Genomic DNA, 24,632 nt, shown 5'->3' with positions numbered 1-24,632 from the left:
TTTCCTAATGGTTGTTCAGCTTTTATACTACCCTTCTTCTGCACACTTCAATTTCTCTCCAAAACATTCCCTCTTCTAACCAACCACTCTTATTTCCAGTTCTGGTTTCACAGAGCCTGTGAGTTTCACCTTTCCCTGACCCAGACCATCAACTCTCAGGACAGAGGAAGATTCATCCTGCATTTCCCAAAGGGCACAAAACATTTTCCTTGAAAGAGTGGGGAGACAGAGCATAACCCCTGAGCAGCAGTGTCCCTGCAGGGCCACGAGAGCCCAGCTGGGTGTCCCCCTGAGGAGCCAGAGGGGCTGGGCTGATGCACTGAACCCACTGCAGAACTGGAGCTCTGCAGGCAGGGAACTGAACCACGTGCAGCTTTACAAACTGCGCCTCCAGCTCATGCACCTCGATTGCAAGCACAGGGGTTTTCTCCTAAGGACATTAAGTCTAAATCTAATATAAATAGCCAATGATGCTGCTGCAGCTTTATGTATTTATTTCAGTGAAGTACAGAAGAAAATATCTCAAGGATTTAAACAAACAATATGGTGACAGATGGTGTGGAGACAATCGAGGCTGGGCTCTCTCAGTAAAATCCACACAACTTCATAGCTCCAGGGAAGAGCAGAGGCAAAGGAGTAAGGAGGAGGGAAGAGGGGAAGGGAAAGAGTACACACAAACCAGATGACCACAGACTGTAAAAAATAAAAGCTACAGTCTGCAAATTCTTTCTGTGCATCTGTACAAAGCTCTTTGTACCATCACCATGTAGGCAGATCCAGCCCAGAGTCTTCCAAGCAAAATAAAAAAAAATATAGAGAAATTCTTCAAATTAAAGTGTTAGTTCAAGTAAGTGACAAAACACACTAATGAACTGTCTATTGAAGTAATCTAAGCATCCTCAAAAATAATTAATAGATGAAACACAAAAAAAATGTGTTTGACATTATATCAAAGCCCATCTGTTCTGTACACTGCATAATTTTAGACTTTCAGGTACATTCTCTGGATAATTCTAATTGCCAGAAACTTGCTATGTATTTTGTAATGTCCTATAATTATTTTATAGCTTAAAAGGAATAATTCTTGATTTTGTATTTGAGAATGTTCTTGGGGACAAAAATTCCAAAGATTTCACCAGGAGTTTCTGGAAGCTGAAAATCACACTGAAGGTGTCGTGTCCTACTTTCACAGCCCAGGAGTCTGCTGTGCTGTAATTACCCACAGGCAGGCAATTGTTTGGAGAGATTGCTTGGGTGATCTACAACAGGGACTTACCAGCAGTTTTAAGATGTTGTTGCTCAAAACAAAGATACTTAAAGATTTCTATTTTCAAGGTAAAACTGTAAGAACAGTTGGAAGAGAAAGAAAACAGTACCTTTGAGATGAAAATATACAGCTTACTGCAAAGGACTAAAGTGAAGCCAAACACTCCTATCTCCTAAACGAGTGGAGTGTGGAGACCAACCCTGCACCCTCAGCTCAGTTGCAGCTGTAAATTTAAGCAAACTAAAATATCAGGAACTTACCCACACCTAAACTGCATGAAAAATCAAGCAAACTCTAGAAGACTTCAGTTTCCTACAACCTGCTCACTAGTTACCAAAATTCCTAATCTTGTCAAAACTATCTTCTTTGGAAAATTAAACTAAATATCCCGCCCTTGAGCTCCATAAGAGTGCTAGCTCAAGTCTACTCTTGCAGTATTCTAGAAATTCATCCATGTTTCCTTCACTGAATTAAGAGGGATAAGCTTACATGGACAAGAGAATGAGGAATAATATAATCACCTCTAGGAAAATATATTGCTAGGAAAACCCTTTAGAAAAAGGAGTGGGAGAAAGAAAGCAAGAATACAAAGCTCACATCATTAATATAATGCTCCTCTGAGTTCCAAGACCCAGTTGAAGGCAGCAAACACTCCCAGCCATGCCAGCACAGGAACAGCAATGTCTAAACCAGCATGGTCTATCCCAACCACCTCACCCTGGCACAGCACTGCCTCCTGAGGAGGAAAAACACAGGATGTTGTATCCACTCACTTCATTCTCCTCAGCAGGACAAATCTCAGGATTGAGAGACATTTCTGAACTTTTAACACCACTGATTACAGAATGCGTAATTGAAATGTGCAAAAGGTACTACCACAGATTATATTCTAGGTCTAAAAATCTCATGGATGTGCAAGACTTTTTTAAAAGTACATATAGATTGACTTTATGGATATGGACAAGTAAATAGATTTGCAAGGAGGTCAGTGCTACATTTGTATTGCAGCTGAAAATAAAAATTAGAATTTCTGAAGGTCATTCTTCCCATAGGGACCTTCATAGAGCTAGAAAGGAAGAAAATCAAATTCAAATGCTTCTTTAAATGAGTCAGAAGCTGAAAATATTGTGTGCAACAGACTATGTAGTAGTGCAAGCTACTATGTCTAGACCTGAAACAGCAGTTATATGAACACTGTTATTTTTGCACTAAAGTATTTATTAACCTGTGGTTTAATCTTCCTAACAGTAACAAAGCCAATGTGAGTACCATGCTCAGACACATAGTGCCATACAGATCAGCCATCAGTAAGGAGGGAATGAAAATTATTATAGATAATCTTAAATTTACAGTTTTCTGCAATGAAATACTGAAGTTCTTTTACAAGCAAATAAACAGGCTGGACAGAAATCTATATATGCATATGGCAGACACATGAATTAATGAGCACATTCCATGTAGAATGACCTCCAGAAAAGATTCTACAATAAAAAAAAATTACAACTGCCATCCATCAAAGAATGTTGAAAGCATTAGGAGCTGAAGCACACTTACACATAGTACAAGAGGTAAGTGTGGCTTTTGAACCTTTTTGGTCCCTTAGAGAATCCCTGTGCGATCGAGACATTTGGCAAAGAAGCTGGAGGATGTGTGGAGTAACTTTAACATCTAAGTGACATACAGATAAGGGAGCATAAATGCTCCTGAGCCAGGAGTCTGGGAGGGCAGCTGCTTAGAGCTCTGGTTTGTACAAGTGCAGCACAGTTTTGTGCCTCTCAAATGAGCTAAAACAAAGCAATTCCAGCTATACCTATAATGAGGTGAAAATGACAAGTAATGCAAACATCTTCAAGTGTTTCACTAAAGTACCAAAAAAATCACCACGAAAGGAACGAAAGATTTCAAAGCAGAGTTTCACTCGGTGCTTATTAGCAATTAGATGCCTTGCTGAAGTGTCCGGCAGAGCTCCAGGGCCCGGGGCCCAGGGGATGGGCTGAACGTGAGTCAGCAGTGCTCCCTTTCGGCGGCACAGCCCAACCTGGCTGCGGCAGCAGCTGCTCCAGGGAGGGACTGCTCCCCTCGCAGCACCCGCGAGGCCAAATCTGCAGTCCCCTGTCCTGTTGCGGGTCTCCCCATACAAGACACCAGTGTATCCAAGGAAGCTCAAAGTTCAAGGGCTGAAGGAACCTTTTCCCCGGGAAAGCGACAGGTAAGGAGCGCTGTGACTGCAGCCTGCAATGGCACCGAGACAGAGCTGGACTCGGATTCACAGCAAAAGAACAAAAGCCTGTGGTATCAAGGGAAACTCTAATGAGATAAAAGGAAAATATTTGCATGGTGAGAGAGGTTAATTACTGAGACAGATTGCCCAGAGAGGCTGTGGTATCTACTTCCAGGGAGATAATCAAAACTTGACTGGATGATCTGATTTCAATATTAGCTCATCAGAGAGCAAGGGCTGGCTTAGACAACCTCCAGCAACCCTGTCTAACCTCCAGGGCTCTCATAGAATCATTATGCAATAATGTATAGCACTTACCTTTTGGAAAAGCAGTTAATTATTTTGCATAACATTTCCAGATCTGTTTCAAGAAGCATCACTTGGTGATAGCCCTTCTGGAAAATTACCCTCACCCTTAACACTTCTTGACTATGTTATAACTGTGAGTGCTTGCACAAGAATAAAATGCCTCAAATTATGTCTTTCTGAAAGACTTCTGGAAAGACTTAGGTTTGCAACCAGCAAAAGCATTATGGTTCAAAGACACTAAATATTCCTGGACATATTTACAATATATAGGGATAATTTTCCCACATGTGAGGAAGTAAGTCTTTTAGCATTGACACAGAACTAACCATGATGTTGTTTTTAAAAAAAGAGTATCACAAATACTACCATTATAATCATAGCATGTGGTGAAACAAAGGTAACTATGTTTGAAACAAAATGCTCAAGTCAGAAAACAGTTCCTAAGCAGTGTTTGTGTTGAGATGTCTCAAATGTCAAGAGATACAACATGAATAAACAGCCAGCCTGTTTTCAGCATCCTCCAAGGGATGCTGATGCACAGCAGGCTGGCACAGATGCCCCAGACAATTCTCATCTTGTTTCAGCAGACTATCCCACATCTGAATGTGTTTGAAGTGCATGGCAGAACTGGGGACCAAAGCCAAGGAGCAGTTCATTGGCAGGAGAGCTCCTGCCAAGAGCAGGGGATAAAATCAGCTGGAGCAGAGCATGTGGCACTGCCCAAAGGGTATCTCTGCAGCACAGTCAGGATCAGGCAAGCGCCATAAACCCCCAGGTGTCCCATTGGTTTGTTGGTAATGTTTGGACAGCTGATGTCAGGTGAAAAGAGATCAGTGAGTTCAGAAAACATTCAGGTTTTGTTGGCTTCACATGCCTGTCTATTTTCCATATATGAATCATGCAAAATCTCTCCTCAGATGGTGCAGGCAAACTCTGAGCAAACTGAAGCAGAGCTGGGCTGGCAAAGGAGGCAGTCTAGACAACACACCACTCACCCCAGATGTTCAGACAGGGAGGCAGTGCTTCAAAAGCTGTATGTCCTGTATTACTCACTGCAAACTCCAAATGTGGCCATACCTCATTCTTAGAAATATAAAACAATTTTTTTTTTTACAGATATGGGTCTTCAGTCAAGATTCACATTGACATAATATTTATTAGCCACAGAGAATATGGTAGCTTATCTCCTCTGAGTCATTCAGTGAAGTCTTCAGCAGTACAGAGCATTATAAATGAGCTCCCATTCCTGTGCCCCCAGTTTAGTTGAGTTCAGCATCACATAACAACCGCCTGGCACAGAGCTCATAGGATAAGGACATAAATGAAATAGCCTTAGAGTACCAGAGCACTACATCCACAAGCAGAAGTGGGACCAGGCACCTTTTGCACAGCCAGGCATCTCAATGCATGAGACTTAAAATAATCTTCACAAGTCAGCCAACACCTATGTGTGCCAGCTAAAATCCTGACAGAGACTTGAAAGATTTCAGATTTCCAATCTCCCCGCCTCTATGACAGCACTGTGAATTCCAACTTCATCTCCAAGGAATTCATGTGGCACCTGCAAGTCTCATTACTGAGATGTTCCAAACCCCATTGCAAGACACTGCACATTGCAAAGGTCAGGCTGAAAATTAAGGCAATATTAGTTGCATGAACAAACAATTCCTTCAGACAATTTTGATTTCCCAAATGGAAATCTTAGAAGCTAAACTTCAGCAGGAAAGTTTGCTAATAAAACTTTGATAACTACTAAAATAAAAGACAGTGATACAATAACGATAATATTAGCATACAGTGAAAATAGTAGTAATTTACTGAGACAAAAAAAATAGACAGTTTCATTTTCTAGAGGCTCTTACATAAAAGTAAAAATAGATCAGTATCAGTAACATCCTGCATCTGCTACCAAGAGTGAAGATGATTCTGTAAGAATTTCTTCCAGTGTTTCATCACTTAGCCCTGGCTGAGATCAAGTGTTCTTACACTGGCAGACACCGTTAAGTGAAATATGTATCAAATAGAAGCACTAAATACATATAAACCCAGCTTTAAAAGACAAGTAAATCTGCACTGTAATTTAAAAGCACATGAAATAACTGCCTCTGTAATCTGGGCACTGCAATTGCATTTGAGATAGCAGCATTGACTGTAATGATCTTTCTGTATAAATCAAGATGTCAAAGCCATTTTTATAGGATCTCTTCTATAATTCAGCACTTATTGTCCTCCCCTTGTACGACAAGTTCTAAAGGAAGATTATTCAAAAACACCAAGAGAAACAGACCTCTTACCCCAATGGCAAAAAGTCTAGTCCAGAGGTAAAAAGTTTCCAAAGTTCAAAGCTGATTCCTCAATCATAATTAACCCTGCTTCTTTTCCCCCATGCTTCACAAAATAATACATCTGGACCACTTCCTTTTCAGATGTGTTCAGAGAGCCCTTTACCATTCAAAAGTCACTTCTAAGAAAAAATAATATTCAATTAATAAGGAAGCCTAAAGCATGGAAATACCAGGAAATAAGTTAGAATTAATATTAAAGATCCTCAAGTGCTGGCAAGCCAGTGACTTCCCACATCTGCGCTCTCTCTGAGCTCTCCTCTCTTACACCACACTGGGAGCTCCTCTGAGTTCCAGGCGAGGCAGAGTCCCCAGCAGAGCTGAGCCCTGCACTGAGTGCCTGTTTCAGGAGCAGCAGGCATCACCTCTCAAAATCAATGCTGCAGTGCCAGCAAAGAGCTCTTAAAAATCCTTGCAACGTTAAGGAACTTGAGACATGAGTCACTTTTGCTCTTCCAGTCTCACAACAGATTACATAAAAATATGTTTTCCAACAAGACCATTTATCATTATCTCCAGATTTCAGATGGCCCTTACTGGATTTCATGAACTACAGCAGCAAAGTAGAACTATCCAGTTAGCAAAAATCTCATTCAATAAATTCTTAGAATGCAGCGGTCCAAGTGTGCATGACTGCTTAATTCAGATGCTGTAGTGGACCACTAAAGTCTGGCTTTCTATTGTCCTGTTATTACTGTTGCACCCAGATACACTCAGGTCTATTGCTTGCTACTTCTCACAATCACCATAGAACATCTGCTTATAGTTTTACATCTTGTCCTCAAAATCATTTTATGAACCTACTATTAGGAGCCTGTTTTTACATGTATTGATCATATTAGCTATTAAAGTTTTTTCACTGACCATCATTCCATGTGCTGGAGAGTAATATCTCATTAGGGCTGCTTTGATAGTGTTAGAAAGTTGAGTTTCAGGTATGAACACCAAAATATTTCTGAATATTTGATGAGCCATCAACAAAGACACTATTAGGCATACAAGTACAGAGACACAATTAAGAGCATCTTTTTTGAACTTGCTTGTAGCAATTATTCATGATAGAGACCAATAAAATGAAGTACATCAGAATAGCAAGAGCTCTTAATAAATTTTCCTACCTTATCTGCCATTATCATGGAGGCCCCGCCATGAATTCCAAGAATTGGAATAGAAGTCTGAGATGAAATAAAATCCAAAATCTGAGCTACTGCCTCCTGATCAGTGTCATCTCCAAAAACCACTCCATGGATCTTGGTGCCTGACATCAAGTCACAAACATGTGTTATGATGCTCTTAGGGTCAGTCTGGTTCACAAGAAGAGTCACGACATTGATATCAACAGTCAGGTCTGCTGACATTTCCCTGGTCCAGAGAGCTCTGATATCTCTCTCTGTTATGTACTTGGTCCTTCCCAGAATCACTGCAATGTTCAGGATGGGATAATTTTTCTCTGCTCCACGAACAAGATCCAAAGGTGCCAGAAGAGCTTGGAGTACCAGGAGAGCACAGCCAATTTTCCTCATCTTTGCCAGCTTTATCCCCTGTAAAAGCGATCACAATGCATAAGAAGAAAGTAGAGAAAAATATATGTACTGCATATCTTCAAAGAAGGTTTTAAACAGAAAGCTTCTGGGCATAATGCAAACTTTAGCAGCTTTTTATAATGCATCCTTCACCTTAGTTCCAAGTCAAGCCTCTCATATTTTATCAAAAACTTGGCTTGATGACAGTATTACAGCTGGCCTTCCACGAGCAAGGCAAAAACTGTACCAGAAGTTCGGAGAAAAGACCCATTAACATTCTTCCTGGATAGCCAAGAAAATTAAAATGACTGACATCATTTAAAAAAAGACATTATCATCCTTCTTTTTAACCTTGCTGTGCTAAAATAGGTAAAAGAAATCTTTTTCCATCCAGAATATTTTCCTTCATCCTGGACATCTATTTAAACTTTAGTCACGGTCTATCAGAGAGAGGTATTTTAGCCCAAAATGAGAGAAGTGAGCCAGAGGTCTGCTGGAAACCCCAGTCCACACACTCCATACATCTCACAGCATCCCAAAACCATGCTGTTTTATCTCTGAGGATCCCTCCCAGGCAGCCGCTGCTTAAGGAATCCTACTGCATTCCTAGAACAGATTCAAAAGTACAATATTCTGTCTTAATTCTTCTCTGTCCTCTCATTCAGTATTCAGAACTTGAGCATCTCAGAACTGCTGATCTCGGACACAAAGTTGTCCCTAGTGTTGAAGGGGAGGGTGTTCCATAAATGAGCATCACTGCATCGGTTACCTCATGTCTTCACTGAGTCTCTGTAGGGGGCTGAATATAGACGGAGTAGGATGGGGAGAGAGATGAGCCACGGAGAAGATCTGAACTATCTGAAGGAGGGAGAAGGAGAGCAGGTCTGACTCTGCAAGATCTCCCCCTGTTTCTGTGCCCCGGGGGATTTCCACCCCCATAACTGGCTCTCCGCTAGCTGCAGGAAGGGAGTCCCTGTGCCACATCAAGCCAAGCTTGTTGCAGAGCGTCACGCAGAGCACACAAGCGGGGCTGACCAATCAGGGGTGGCATTTTTCACATCTCCCCTCTCATCCCGCCAGCCCTATCCTCATCCTCAGCCACAGCTGTCTGCTGCTGACACACACACAGCCAAACACGGGCTTGCAGCATCGCCACCTCCTTTCGGAGCACTCCACAGGGCATTTAACCGCACATCAGCGCTGCCCGATTCACTGCGGGCCGGCCTCCCGCCGGCCGCCGCCACACGGAGGGCGGTGGAGCAGGACACCGAACTGCCCCGGCTTCCCCCCGAGCCCGAGGAACGCTCGGGGCCCCCCGAACCCCCCGCTCCGAGCCCCCCGCTCCGATCACTCCGACCCCCCGTTCCGAGCCCCCCTCGGGCACGGCTCGCTGGTGCCGGGAGCGCGCACCGACGGGCCGGCCGCGGCGCGAGGGCGCCCCCGTGCGGACGCGGGCCGCACGTACCCAGCGCCTCAGGAGACGGAGCGGCGGCGGCTGCCGGAGGTGCCGGTGCTGCTGTCGGTGTCGCTGCAGGACATGTCGCGACCGCGGGCATGTCGCGCCCCTCGCTGCCCGGGCTCAGGGCTGGCCTCCGCGCCGCTGGCCGCACGCGTGATCCCCGCCGCAGCCTGCGAGCGACATCGCATCCCGGGAGGGCAGCTACGGGGACAGGGAGACAGGCAAGGGGGGGCTGGACACGGGGGGGATGGGGCGGGACAGCGGGGGGACAAGAGGAGACGAGGAGAAGCCGTTAGTCAGGTTGCAGATTTGACAGGAGAAAAAAGAAATATACTTCGATCGCATGTGGTATGTGAGCGGAAATAAAGTGACTACACTCAAAAGTTCCCCCCCTTCACTTAGATTCCAGCTCTTGGCTAAAAGCAGCTCCGTGAGCCCTCAGCCGTCCGGGATACGTCCCTCATCTTATCCAGGTCAGGAAAATCCTGAGCTCCCAACTGCCCGTTTGCTTCCAAGTGAGATGGACGGGTTTGAGCGCTAAGGGAAGAAACATCCAACCTGGAAAGCGCAGCTAGAAGCAAACTAATTAATATGAGCAAGGGCAGGAGTTTTCTTGGCAGGTTCAAAACAAGCATAACCCGGAGCACAGCTAAAGCGGTGTGGAATAAAGCTCTTTTCGCTCCTGAAACAGAACCGCTTCATTCCCAATTTACCATAAACAAACCCAGGGAGACACTATAGCAGAGCCCGCCACGGAAAGCTCGAATGCTCCGGTTTTTTTCATTCATAATTCCCAGTAAATATGCATGAAGGCAGTTCTTCAAGCACCCCCAGCTCTATGTAGGACGCTGGCTCGCCAGGCAAAGCAGCCGGCGCTCCCTGCCCGGCCCTCGGCGCTGCCGGGGAACTCGGAGCCGGCACCGAGAGCCGGGAGCCCTGCGCGGCGCCCCTGCCCCGGAGCGGGGCGCGATCCGGACTCCCCACCAGCGGTACTTACTGCATTCTCCCTCCACATAGTTCCAGTTTAGAGATCCTCAAAGTCATTTCAGTAGATTCCTTTGCAAACAGTGAAGTGGAAAATAGGTCCCTTAACGCCTGGATTTCATCCTGCAACTTGTTCCCACCGCAGTAAACAGCAGCCCGGCAGCTCTTTATCGCTCGAAATCCCGCATGATCAAGTTTTAGCAGAGCCATTGCAACTGGGATTCGCTCTTTACTTTTGGCAGGAGGCATTTAAGCATCTTCATCTTTTTTTTTTTCTTTTTCTTTTTTTCTGTCTTCCCTTTTTTTAAATCGCGATGTTGCCGCAGCAGTTCCCCAGGACGGCGGGCACGGAGCTGCTCTCGGCTCCCTGGAAGCGGCGGGGACTGCCCGGGCTCCGGGAGGTGCGGCGGGCTCCACCCGGGGCCGCCTGCGCGGCGCTGCGGGCGCGCTCCGCTCCGCCGCCCCCGGCACCGCCGCCCTTGCAGGGGCGCAGCTCACGGCCGCCCTGCCAGAGCCAGAGCAGCCGCTCTGGATACTTTGAAGGCTTCTCCCCCACCCCCCCGCCCCGCTCTGCTTGCACAAGCACCAGCGAATGAGTCAGACGCAGGCAATCGGGGGAGGGGGTGTCAGATCTGGGGGAACGGCGAGAACACCGGGTTTGGGGCACAGGAGCGGCAAACTCCAGCGCTCTCCCCGCAATAGCATCCCCGGCCAAAGGCTGGTAGCCCGGGAAACCCCAGAGCGTTCTCCTTTCCCTTGGTGCAGGGGCTGTCAAGCAGAAATCCCAGCCGTGGGGCTCAGGGGAACGAATGTGGAGCAGCAGCTTACACACTAAAAGCAGCCCTAAAAGCTCCAGACAGCAGCCAAATATCACAAAAAAGCTCTGTAGAAGTTGGCTCCATCTGCGCATCCCTGCTGCTCCATCCTCCTTTCCACATCTCCCGTTTCAGAGCCTGGAGCCTGATTCCCCATCTCTCATTCTCCTCTCACAGCCCTGGTGTCAGACCCACCTGGCCTTAGAGCAATTCCTGCCTCCCTGCCCACACCACAGCCCACCTCAACCTCCCTCCACCACACACTGCTGTGCCTGCTCCCTCACTCCACTGCTCTCCTGCTTTTTCCTTTCCACCATCCTGCTCCAGCTGCCACAACTTATTTGGTTTAGCACAAATGAATGTGCCAGCTAAGTACCACAGAGGGATGGCCTCCTCCATGCTCCATCCTTTACAGCCATGTTCATTCCCACACTGAATACTTCAGAGTAAGGCAAAGTCACACGTTTTGACAGACCCCCTACTCCTGTGCCAGAGGAAACTTTTGGGTTCAAATAGGATAATGCCAAATGCTCACCCTCTGAAGTTTGCTTTTCACTACATTAAGACACAGAACACCAAGAAATCTCTCCCAAAGACATTTAACAACACATCAGCTTTACTGCTCTTGACAGTCTCATCATTGAATTCCCTGATAGGTCTATGCCTGGGTTTTTTCCTCCTTTGAAAGATCTCACCTCCTAACTTATTTAGGGATTACTTCCTCAGACATTACATTAGTCTTTCTAAGCAAAGCAATTAAGCAGTTTCAACTGCCTTTTTTTTTTAATGTTTGATGTTTTAATGCATCTCTGCATTTCACCCTGGATGAACATTTTCCCCCTGTAAATATTATAGTGATGTTTGTCACGGTTACTGGAGATGAGGTTGCAGTTCCATCCTTGTGTAAGGGTTATTTCAGTGTTATCATTCAGGAGATTTACTGGAACAGCAGCAAAAACAGATTCAAAATCCTCAAATGCAAGTGAAATTCACAATGGTGAAAAATTGCAGCTCTAACATTAGCCTATGCTTAAAATATAAAAAGGCCCATGGTGTTTTTGGGAAATACTTAGTATGCAATATACTTAGTGTACAATACTCTGAGTCTAATGGTGTGAAGGACCAATACAAGAAATACCCACATTTTCTAACTTCAGAGCTAAAGGATTTTTATTAATCCAAATTTAGAAATAGTTTAGCATTATTTCCAAATATTTTTCCTCAATTACTCTCAAAATTTTGTGAAATATCACGATAAAAACAGTCCAAATTTACAAATTAGAATAGAGCATATTAAAATTTTGTGCAAACACAGTGGGATTAATCTTGGCAATACGTACACAGTCTTCCCAAAAGCTTCACCAAACTCAAGCAGATTACTGCCTACAGAATTGAGCAAATGCTGCAAAATTAAGACTGCTGCTTTAGTAGATATTCATACTCCATCTCTAGGTATATTTGCACAGTTTTAAATCAAAGAGCTGCAAACATGACAAGTCATCAATTTCACTCAGCAGAAACAAGACAACAAAGCCTGCATTTAAGTGTCTAACCCCTGTAGATTTTGTGTAAGGGAACACTCCCTTCAAAAGCGCTGTAACAAACACTAACACCCCTGCCCGTGGGGCACTGAGCATCTTCATGGACAACACTTATTCTAGGATGCAGGTGGATTTACCCCTAAATGATTGCCTGCTCCACATGGGCAGCTCTGCACTTTTCTAAAAGCAGCTACAACACAAGTTCAAGAAGTTTGGAATTGTGCATTCTGAGGATATTTCCCACCTGAAGTTTCCCTACCAAGCCTGCCTCCTACATAAACACATATTTAAAGGTCAGGAACTCTCTTCATACTCTGTCCCTTCTAAAATAACATCAAATTGCAAAAAGGTTTCCTCTTTCTGAATATGACCTGTTGCAGAGAGCACTTGCCAACAGAAACAAGCAGCCAAATTATCAGGTACGGGTAATGTTTCCAAGGCAGATTTCTGTCTCTGTCACTGACTCCTCAGTGAGTGACACTAACTTGCTCTCTATTTGCTTTACTCTGCCAGCAGAAAGATTCTTAACCTCAGAATGTTAGACAGCTAAATTAAAAGTGAAATTAAACTTCCAGATTCCAGAAAACAACTCTAATTTTCCTCTTGCTTTTAGGAAGTGCAGTTAAGTAAGTAACTAAGTATAACCTTGTTCTTTAACAAAACTCTTCTCATAAAATTACACCAAAATTAGTTTAAAAAAATACTGTATTAGAGGTCCCATTATTGCCCCTCTACTAGCAATAGAGGTAGTCTTCTTTATAGTCTTCTTTGCAAGAGTTTAAGACAATTTGAGAGATCTCAAACAAATGGCAGATTTCCTCAATAATCCTTGCTACATGAAAACTCCATTGCAACAACTTCTTAAATTTCTTGAAACAAAATGGTAATGATATGTTACTGGCTGGGTTAAGGGAGAGAAGCTCACTTGGAATTCTTTCCAAATTTAAAAATGTTTTAATTCCAGCAACAAACTACTTTTACATTTAGTTACTTTTGCTGTAACTACTAAGAATTTATTTATATACTTATTATCTTTCACAAATATCTGAATTTCACCTACCCTGACAAACGTGTCCAACAGGAATCAAAAGTCACATTGATGCAAAATCATTTTTCAGTGCCACACAGCATCAGGTCCGAAATGGAGCCATTTGACTCAACAAAAACTTAATGCAGAGCAAACAAGGATACAGTAACATAAATTTACTAAATTTACTCTTGAGAGGCTGCAAAGTTACTTACATGCTAAATGAAATCAAAGTAAAAATAGGAAAGAACTCAATTGTTTTCAAACTTGCTAAAACATTTTGTCACAGATGGCCCTCTTATTGAAAACTGGCATAGCTCCTCGTTTGGCAGGGCTCTTTCTTGCACAATTTACCAAGTCATGCATGAAATGATGGCCTTGAGCTACTCTCAGTTGTGCAAAGGACATGAGCTAGCTGCTATGGAAAAAAAGAGGATGCAACATCACTGAGTGGAGCTTGGGGCTGTTACAGCACTTCAGCTTCTCTGGAAACAACCCCAGCAAGGAGGGAACACCCCAGGGACTGCCCAGCCAGAACTGGTCCTTTCCACCTCACTCTGACTATCAGAGCTATTCAGGATTCACCAGGATTGGATCTCTGCCTCTTTTGTAATCAATTTCCCACATCAAATTTAGCTTCAGATGTATTTTCAAACGCTTCTATGCAGCTCCCAAGAGGAATTCTTTTATATTCAAATCTAACTCTGAGGGTCAAAACAGAATTTCATAATGAACTCTGTGTTTTAATTAAGGCAGCTCTATTAACAAAGATCTGTGTCACAGCAGTGCAGTCCTGTGCAGACTGTGTCAGTACCAATCCCATCACACACTGAACTGCCTGCACAAGGCCTGGGCTTCAGGGAACTGAATCAGGTAAATACTGGTTTAACACTGCTTCTCTTCTTCCAAAGCTGCACTCCCCCATCAGAAATTGGGAAATATTAGTATATTTTCTTATAAAATCTTTCTGGAACACCCAAGGAAGCACCTGACCACTTGCATGGCCAGTACAGTTTATTCATTAGTGCCTACAGCAGTAAAAGAACAGTCAAAAATTGCCACTATTTATTTAGGGCCAAAATATGATCTCCTAACCCTCACTGAATTTAGTCACTAAAGTGGTAAGCCTTTACAAACCAGAATTTTTTAAAATACCATTTGAAGCCTCCTCTTCAGTCACCCTGAGCCATACAAATCTGCCTCGTGTATCTGTTGGGGATAGCATCATGAGCCTCCCAGCCAAGCAGTTGCTGCCTTGTGTTAGTCTGCCTGAAGGATGCTCAGATTTTGGAATTGTATCATGATAGCAGCAGTTTTGGTCTTGCCTCACTTGGAACATCCTGTGTGCCCCCACATTTGAGATGGTCTACCTTTATCTACCTTTATCAAGATTTTATGTACCTAAAAAGGCCCCTGTGTACATAGCTGATGTATATTTTCAGATGTTTACCAAAAATTGGTTGAAGTTAGATATTACTATAATTTTGATCTTTTGATGAAAAAATACTCATGTATTAGGTATTCAAGGGGCTGGACAGACTTGTAAAGTTTGAAAATAATAATTAGAAAAATACCCCATGAATCTTTAAGACAGGCAAGCTACTTGTCTTTACCAATATTAGTACTACTTGTAAAACAAACTTTTATGGAACATTGTGTCATTTTATATAAAATTTGTTTTAACATGAAGAAATTACTACTTATGACTGATAAGAGCCAGCAGTGACCCCTCACACATTGTTCATTGGCAGAAACTTGTTTGCTAAAAGAAAGTTGTACTGAGTGGGAAGCACCAAGATGCCTACACTGCATCTGCTTCTCAGTGCTTCACTAAGCAAATTCTTAGGGAGTTGAGACTTTTCTAAATCTAGAAAATCAAATTTAGTAAAGGTCAGTGGAAGCTTCTTATCAGCACAAAGTTACCTCAGCTCTAGCTGGAAGATATTTTTAAGATGAGTAGTATTTTGCTCCCTGCATCCAACCCATCTCTAAATTGTAGGCACTGGCTCTATTAAAACTAGGTGCTAAAGGCTTATGAGACATCTGAGCCAGTAGGAATAGATCCAAGATAGAAAAATCCCCCTTGAACTTAAATTACAGTTCCACATGATGAGTCAGAGCCTTCTGTCACCTATTTCTGCCACACAGGCTACATGGCTTTTGTTCATGTACAGCAATGCTATTGAGCCACTTGAGTATGAGCTTTCTTTAAAGTGCAATTATCATGGTGCTTCTAGGTCCTGCATTTTATCTGCTCTTGCTCCAAAGGAGCCCTATTTTTAGCTTTCTGTAGAAAGAATGCCTCTTGTTTTTCCCTGCCCAAGGAGAATTCCAGGCTGCAGTGATAATAAGCACAACTGTGATTAGTAGCAGATTTAATTAGTGTCATTTGACTGTATTTTCAAACTTTGACTTAGTCTCACTGGTGGAAACAATGAGCAAGACAAAGGAGCTTCTTAAATAACATAACATTAAAACACATTTGTCTCCCACCTAAAATGCAGGCTTAGCTTACCCAGGTGACCACATTTCTAGGAACTGATAACCATATCCAATTACCACAGTTCTGAAATGTCTTCTCAAGAAAAACAAATGCAGTTTCACCTACTTCTAAACTCTTGTCTGAATGATGGACAGCTCTGAAACCTAAAATTACTGGATTCAGTGGGGTTTTTTTTCAGGTGTTTAGAAACACAGGAATTGTCACCTGTCTTGTCTACTTGCAAGGTTACTCATGGAATTAATCCTTAGGAGGAGACACACCTTTTGTTTGTGGTGGTGTCTTTACATCCAAAAGATACAGGTTTAAAGAGGTCTTTCCCCAAAAAGTTACTGTCAAGAATCCCGGTTTTCCCTCCTCTCCTATCCTAATGGGACAAAAGAAAATAATTCCTGCATGAATTCTGCAAAGAGAGGTCAAAGACTGGGAAGCACCTGGTTCCCCAAGTGACACAGGATATATTCAAAGTTACTTTGAGAAAGAATTCAAGTTCAGAGGCTGAGATTAAGTGGATCCTATAGGTGGGAGCCTCAGTGACACCTGGGAGGAGGGTGCTGACTGCAGACTTGGCTTGCAGTGTTGCTGCTCTCTGATCTTTCCAAGCTGGGTCAACAGTCAAGACAATTCCACCCACATTCAGTGACATAAGTAACTTGCACTAAGATTTGTGTTGTTTTGGTATTTGAATAGAAATGCCTAAATGCATTTTAAATTTTTATGCACGTTAGTGCATCCTCTCTGATGAGCTTTATAATAGCCATTAAAGAACATAAAAAGCAAAAAAAAAAAAGATATTTTTTCCAAATAATTAACCTTCTATGAGTTATTGGAATGACTTCATAAACGTAACTTCATTAGAGCAACTTAAATGGATACAAATGAAACCTATGCTTACATTAATTATATTCTTTGCATTGAGATCTACCACTTTTTTAAACACCATCTGCTAAACAAAAAATCTGATATATCAACACAAGTATTAAACTTCTGAAACTCATGGGATAGTCAAGTATATGCTCAAGTATATATTTTGAAGTATAAATATCCTGTTTTGTTTCACCTGACCATATACATACATTACAAACATTCAGCAACACTCAAACACATGCAGGATTAGGAGTTTTTAAGCAACAATTATATATATGAATAATCTAAAAAATATAAACACCTGAGGTTATTTCACCAACTTATTGAAAAAAAAAATCAGTCTCAGAGCCACTTTCTGGAATTAATGTGATTGCTTAATTTTTATAAGCCAATTAACTGTAATCTCACTCGGCAGACGGCTGTGTGCTATCTACCCTCACACAACTATTTCTGTTCCCACCGCTCCTTTCTATCATACAGACTCCAAAATAACTGTGATATATGTAGGAACAAGAATATTGCTCCAGTTTAAAGCCTGCCAGCTCTTATCTTTCATCTGCAAAGATCAGACAGATTTCTTGCTTTCTTGATTTCAGCCAGAAAGCTAAAATGATGGAAGATAAGCACAAAGATAAGACTACCTTTTCAGACTGCCTTGCTGAGTGGGGAACAGTGCCCTCTTCCAAGGTACACAACACTGGACAAGCGTTCAGTTCAGGAGCTACTCCATCTCTGTTTACCTTGTATTGCCTTCACCTTTACACAGACTCTCCTATCAAAATCCAAAAATGTTAGTATTTGCAGGACAAACAGCATTTTCTTATGCAGTATCCCAAGGAGCAGATACTGAATACAATATCTATATTCTTTTAAAAATTTCAAAACACACTGTGTTTATATTCACCCCAAGTGTTAAATAGCCACTTAACCTTCATGATCTCTCTGTTGTACTAGCTCACAGATTTGCTCCATGGTTCCAAGTTTTCCTTGATGCAAGTCTGAAAACTTGAAACACCATATTTTTTACCAGCTGACTTTTCATCTCTGCCTGTTATCAGCATTCATCCTTGAACGCAGGTGAAAGAGCTCTTCATCCCAAACACTTCAAGGTTCAAAAACAAAATGAAAAATAGACTCTGCGTTTACTCTTTGCAGAATTTTCAGCTTTCATTCTTACCCTAGTTGAACAAAATGTTTTTTAATAACAGTAATTTCTAGACTGGCTGTTTACTCCAGGAGTAAGTTATAAGGTTGAAAGGGGTGAATTTTTTTTCTCAACAATCCCATTTTTGGGGATGGGACAGGGACATCTTAATGCTCTGAGCTAGGATTAGGCTCAGTTTTCAGACAGGAGTCATGGAGTAGGGTTTAAGCAGGTCATTTTAACCCTTCATTATTTTGAAAACATCTTCCTATGATTTACAAGGGTTCTGTTGGTGCTTTACTTTCTGCAAACCTTTATCAGCTCCATCAGCCATCAGCATGTACAGCTGCAAAACAATATTTACAGATGTTCATCTTAACTTATCTAGAACATCTGTTTAACTTGCTCCAGTGCCATGCCCTGACAAACATTATGGTATTTGAAAAAGGCAAAATTCCCTGATGCTGACAATCCTTTGCTGTTTATCATAGCCAGTTCTTACTGATTTAGTCATTAAAACATCACTATCATCACTTACACAGGCCATTACAACTTCAATATTACTGAAGAGACCTCCAAGAGAAATGCCCTCCAAGAATCTTAGTGGGGCATATTCTGAAGAAAAAAAGAACACCCAGCTGTGCTCTGGATGACAAAGATTTCTATTCCTTAAGAGATCACCCAAATTATGTATATGCAAAACTGCATTATCACAAAATCTATCTTGTCATGGATACAGCATAATGTATATACCCTAAATATACCCCATCACATCAGGCAAGATTGATGGGTAACTTGGATAATTTTTCTTTTACCCAACCAACCAGACTAGGTCCAGGAAGGTTTGATACTCTCAACACATGTTAAGCCTCCATATTTCTCTTAGAAGCTTTGAGATAATCTGCATCTCACCTTGATCTACACCTATGTTTTGTCTCTGAATTGTTAACTCACTGCAGTGGAGCATTGGCAGGTCCAATGTCTTCACCAGCAAAACAGCAGTTTAGTAAATAAAAGTGTATTTTACTCCCTGAAGTTCAATTAACTGCTGAGTTAAACCTCATATCAAGATGATCAATTAAGGCACTTAGACTGCTGAGAGGAAAGAATAGGCAGGAATAAACTTCAGTTTCTAGGGATAAGTGAATAGTATTTTCTCAGATTGTTTTCCAAATAAGTTAATTTTATAAATGGGAGGAATAAACACACACCACAATGTTTATAATGACAAAAATATAAACATTATAGTATGAAGCACTCAATTTCTAAAAAAGACTAAAAAGGTAATAAATTTCTTCTTTAAAAGACAAATGGATTAATCATCTATAAACTCAGCAAATATTTTACTGATAAAGCACACCAAGGGGTTTATTGCAGAAACTGACTGTTTTCCTTATATTTCTTATACTGAAATTATTTTTTGTGTATTCCTGCAGAAAAGGGCACAGGTTATTACAATCTGATTTACCATTCAAAATAAGGTCTGATTGGACAATTGTTCACTTAGACCAAGATGCAGACTCTACCTACAAAGCCATGTCTCAAACCATGCAGCAGCTAAATACACACACTACCAAGTGTCACACACAGACACATTCCAGTGACTGCAGAGAGCCCAGCAGATCCTGCAGAAGGACATGCACACTGAAGGACTGTACATCCATCACCTCTGGAGCACGGGATTGTTCATCTAACCACATGAAGTCATGGCTATTCTTAGCATCCAGTACGTCACTGTATAAAATGCTCCTCTTGAAGTGTCATATGCTCAAGGTAATTTACTTCATTCACAAGAGCTTCTGAATAGTTAAAGCTCTGGCTAAATCCCAAAATTCCTCTATGACTACTCTTATCAAGCTGAACAGCATCTCAGTGTTCGACCTCCCTCTGAGAAAAGGAAAGGGAACAGTAGGATATAATCCCCTCCCTAAAATGGATGGAAAGATGGTCTAAAAGTCAAAGGATGTTAAAACTACTCAAGGGGACAAAAAGTAGCTCCATACATTGCCTTGCATGGCAATTACCAGAACAAATGCTGCATGTCACCCAAGAGCAGCAGTCTTGCATAAGCACACAGCAACTGCACAGTGCACCTTGTTCTATAGGAAAGGTAAACTTAGAACTCCAGTCAGTCATTTCAGCAGTTACCATGCCTTCCATGCAGCACAGGGATGAGTAAGCTCATTAAAATTGTCTTCCATACAGGTTGCTTATAGATTCATTGGAACTAATTCCACACAGGGAGAATTTCCCCATTCCTATGTGGTGTAAATGCCACTCTTCAAATCTCTTACACTTCTGTAGGCAGCAGTGAAATGATTCACTGAGACCTTAAATTGCCCTCAAATCAAGTACTTAACATTGTCTCAGGCTAAGTTTAAAATCCAGGCCTGCAACTGTACTGCAGTTTCTCAGTTGGCTCTAGAACACTCATCTATAATGCTTCCTAGTGTGACACTTCATTTAAATCCTGTTGCATGAGCTAAGGAAAAAATCTCTGTGGTTCTGTCCAACTGTCAAAAAAGGAAGTTCAGAATGATACCAAACATATGACTGGGACATATTTGTCCTCAGAGCAAAACTCTAGTCACAAATAGAAAAATTCCCCCCATCTGTACCATTATTTCGAGATAATCAGTCGGATAGAACAACAAGGAAAACAAATTATTCTAGTCAACTGCATTATTTTGAAAAATAAAGTCTATCCTACATGAAATAATCCAAAGCTACATTAAGCATAAGCAAGTTATTTTAGTTTGATTCTGCATGGAAACTACATTCAAAACTGGGTTGAGGATTTCCAGTGCACAGCTATATTTATATTGTTTACACAAAAACTATTTGAGAAGCTATCCACATAGTGTCCACATCAAATTACTTAGTCAAGGTATGATCTGTAACTACTCTTGAGTCATTAGCATGCAGCCTTGATTACTTAGTAGACATCTAACCACAGGAAAGGAAAACAAATCACATTACCTTGTGCTGATTTAAAAATTGTTACTGGTGTAATGTGATGTAAACTGACAATGCATTGCAGTTCCAGCACTGCATTGCATCAGAGGTGAAACAAGCAGGCAAAGAAACAGAGCTAAGAACAGCACATTTAACCCTTCAGACACAGTCACAATAAGCAGCAAACAGAAATTAGGCAGAGCATGGATAGCACTGAAGAAATGCCCTGATTTAGGTCCTTACCAGACTAATCTGCTGGGGCCATGGGAGCATTTCTAGAACATAACAGCCATGCAGTCACAGCATGTGTGCACGTGAACTGCCCCCAAGTACTCTGAAGTGCACACACAGGCACAATAAACAACACATGATGCTTCCCTCCTCCCCTCACCCTGGTAAAACACTACATTCTCCAACCCTCTCTGGATAGAGACCAACATTGCAGTTCATTTCTTGGAGTTTTGAAATGTTTTGCTTTGTCAAATTGGGATTGCTTTATTTCTCCTGATGCTTTTCAAATCAGTTTGTGAAGGCTGCGGGCATAATCTCTGACCCTTGTCATCTACTTAAGAGCATTCCAAGTTTCTAAGTAGAGCTGTATCTTCTTTGTCTTTAAAAGTTTACAATTACATCACTGTTATAGCCTGCCTGCAAATTTCTAGAGGGGAATAAAAACAAGGGACAGCAAACAGATACCATGAGAGAATCCCTCTCCTTTACACACAGAGCTTGAATAAGCCTGTTCAGGTTTCGGCTACCATTCCCAAAGTCATACCTGAGTTTGTATTTTCATTCTCCTATATAAGTTTTAAATTCATGTGATTTTTCCTGTATGAGATTTTGAAGAAAGCCTTGGAAAGGAACCTGAGGTAGAGCCAAAGCAAGCTGAGTCTCACTGAAACACAAGCTTCAGCTATTCCACATTTTTCTAAGTGTTAGTGCCATCGCTTGTGATGAACCAACCCTTTGTATGATAAAACAAACAGAAGAATCTTTTTATCAACCACTTTTATCCCACTGCCTCAGCCCTGGGACCATGGATTAACTTCAGTGGGTTTGAATTTGCACCTCAGTTCTGAAAATAGCCATCACTTCAAATAGGTGAAAAGGCACAAAGTGGAAGGGAAAGATGCTGCAGCACATGCCCAGAACCTAACCTGTGACTCCTAACTCTTCCACATCACTTCCTTCTCTTCCAGCAGATGAGCATATGTGTAATCAGTGTGAACCAAACTTACCCTGCCTTCACAAAAACATTTAAAAATTATGGCTCAGGGAAGCAAAGTGATCTCTGTGCACAAGTCAGGACAGAAGAGAAAACATTAATGCATGGAATTGTCTCTAACTAGAGATATGTTCCCCACTTGTTGTATTTCACAATCTCTCAATACAGTTATCCACAGAACTCTAGTGATGGAGAAAAGGAGCAAATGTTTTTCCATCAGCTTTCTTGGTGATGAGTCAGTCTCCTTTTTCCTCAGCTTCTTTATCCTTACATAATATTACATAATAATATAGAAGTGTTCTATTTCCCATCAAGGAATATCTTGCATGTTTTTAAACACATTAAAGCAGATTTACTTTGAAGCTTTGAATTGTTTGTAGCTTCCCCCAAAAGAAGCATTGCAAATATTGCTGTGTAAATGAAGGATATTTTCAATTCAGTGGTTAGACCAAGATAGGAAAACAATTTTGTAGACTTTAAACCAAAACTTGACTTTGAAGGAAGTGCTGGGATATTAACCTTTAAATGGCTATCTAAGCAAGATAACATTGTTTCAAAAACAACAGGTCAAAATTATTTATGTCACAACTGGACAATTTAAATAGGATTAAATAGCAGTATAATACTTTTGGCTGACCCAAATCTGTATCTACTGAATAAATAAGTGGCCAGAAAAAAAGTATGTCCTAGTTCTACTCCTAAGTAGAACACATTAAAAACTTTCTTCTTCATGTACCCCTTTTACTGTCCTGACTTCTCCAGAAAAGTGCTGATCCTGTAGGATCCCAGCACCTCCAGAGGAGGCTCCCTCTGCCTTCCTCATTAAGTATTTTGAGGAAACCAGAGAAAGAATTAATTGTGGCAACCACTGAAGGTACACCATAGCATTTATCCTACAAGCCTTTCCACCTGGGAGGACAATCTCTGTGCATTGACTAATAAATACCTTTCTCCATCACGACATTGTTGGGAATGTTAACCACTATATCTGATATTAGAGAGTATGAATAGTATGAATAAACAAAATTGCACTTAAAAAGGTATTAGTTGTATAAGGAAGTTGGTAAAATAATAAAAAACATCCCCCAATAAATCCAGTTTGAATTAATATGACAGATCCTAAATCCCAGGGAGAGAAGGCATCGTTTGTACAGAATTTCAATAGACAATCAGATCCATGTTAAAAGCTCAGAGCAACAGGAGCAACGTCACCACAGCAAGTTCAAATCTTGAAGCAAGTAAGCAAAGGGAAAAGAAATTCAACATTTTATTTTAATCAGCATATATGTACTTTTAAGAGACCTAATAATATCAGCAACTCCAAGATGCAAAAACCTCCTCATTACAGAAGGGGCACAAGATCAGTTCATTTATAAGATTACCACAGACACTTAAACACATATGAATATTTTTAATTGTTGTGATGCACAATCTCAATAAATTCTTCTAGCAATGAGCAGATTTTATGTAGTGACACCATAATAGAACAATGTACACTGAAGGAGGTCAGACAGTTTCTCTTCACCATGTTTATTTCTGCTCTTTGAAAGCTGTAACAGTATTTCTAGATGTCACCATCCTGCACAAATTGAAAATGCAAGACTGAGCCATAAGGAACTACCAGTGCTTAAAGCTGCTTGAGAAGGTCTGTACAGCTTCATTTGGTAAAGAACAGTAATTTGTTCTCAACTCATTTTGTTTGTAATGGATTATTCCCCCCTCTCCATACTTGAAAAGCTGCATTTAGGGCCTTTTTTGTTTGTTTGTTTTGCCCTAGTTTCATTATTATAAATTATTGCATTTGAATCAGCTTTTGACCTAGATCCTAAAAAATGGATATTTCTAAGCAAGAGCTCACATATTCTCAGTGACAGCCACAATTCTGGGAACACAAGCTCAGATTAATGCAGAGAGGGGAGAAAAGTATTGGGAAGTAGGTAATGACATTTCTTCAAGCTAATCTGAAACCAAAAGGGACAATGAGCAAACACAAAAAACACTGGACTTGTAATGAAAAAACAGGCAAAATCAGTAAATCATCTGTACTAAATAGCTACAATCCAGAATGCTGCATTCAGAGCCAGAAGAAATCTCTTTGCTCAGCAGGAATGAGAAAAGGTCTACAAGCAAGATCCTCCTGTTAAAAAACCTAAACCACATATGACTAATTTTCAGAACTAAAAGGATAGCAGAAGGTCACTTATCTAATGGTTTGTTCAGAAGCACAAATTTCAGCACAAATTTCTTCAGCTAAAAAAAATTCAGTTTCCACACAATCAGTCCCAAAACCCAGGAGATAAAACAGATGGGTCACTGGCCATTCACAGCCCATTTCCATGATATGCATTCTTGTGCTCTATAAATAACCAAGTAGGGACACCTGCTGCCTGGCAATGCACTAGAAGTGCCTCTGTGCTTTTCTACTTTCATCATGTTCCTTATGGATAAGGGAT

At 41.4% G+C, this 24,632-nt stretch overlaps 1 protein-coding gene across 1 annotated transcript in view; it reads right to left on the bottom strand.

Moving 5' to 3' along the window:
- Positions 1 to 10,511, bottom strand: part of GRIN2A (glutamate ionotropic receptor NMDA type subunit 2A) — a 149,088-nt gene extending 138,577 nt beyond the window's left edge. Inside the window, exons 1-3 of the mRNA XM_030958333.1 lie at positions 10,119 to 10,511; positions 9,128 to 9,353; positions 7,258 to 7,680 (exon numbers count right to left, since the gene is read on the bottom strand). Of these exons, the coding sequence (XP_030814193.1) occupies positions 7,258 to 7,662 (405 nt within the window). The 5' untranslated portion in view covers positions 7,663 to 7,680; positions 9,128 to 9,353; positions 10,119 to 10,511. The remainder of the gene's footprint in view (positions 1 to 7,257; positions 7,681 to 9,127; positions 9,354 to 10,118) is intronic.
- Positions 10,512 to 24,632: the final 14,121 nt, after the last annotated feature.

The sequence above is a fragment of the Camarhynchus parvulus genome, chromosome 14 (genome assembly GCF_901933205.1).
Source record: "Camarhynchus parvulus chromosome 14, STF_HiC, whole genome shotgun sequence".
NCBI classification, from domain to species: domain Eukaryota; kingdom Metazoa; phylum Chordata; class Aves; order Passeriformes; family Thraupidae; genus Camarhynchus; species Camarhynchus parvulus.
Note: the sequence above shows the minus strand (reverse complement) of the source record. Positions and strands in the feature narration are given on the sequence as shown.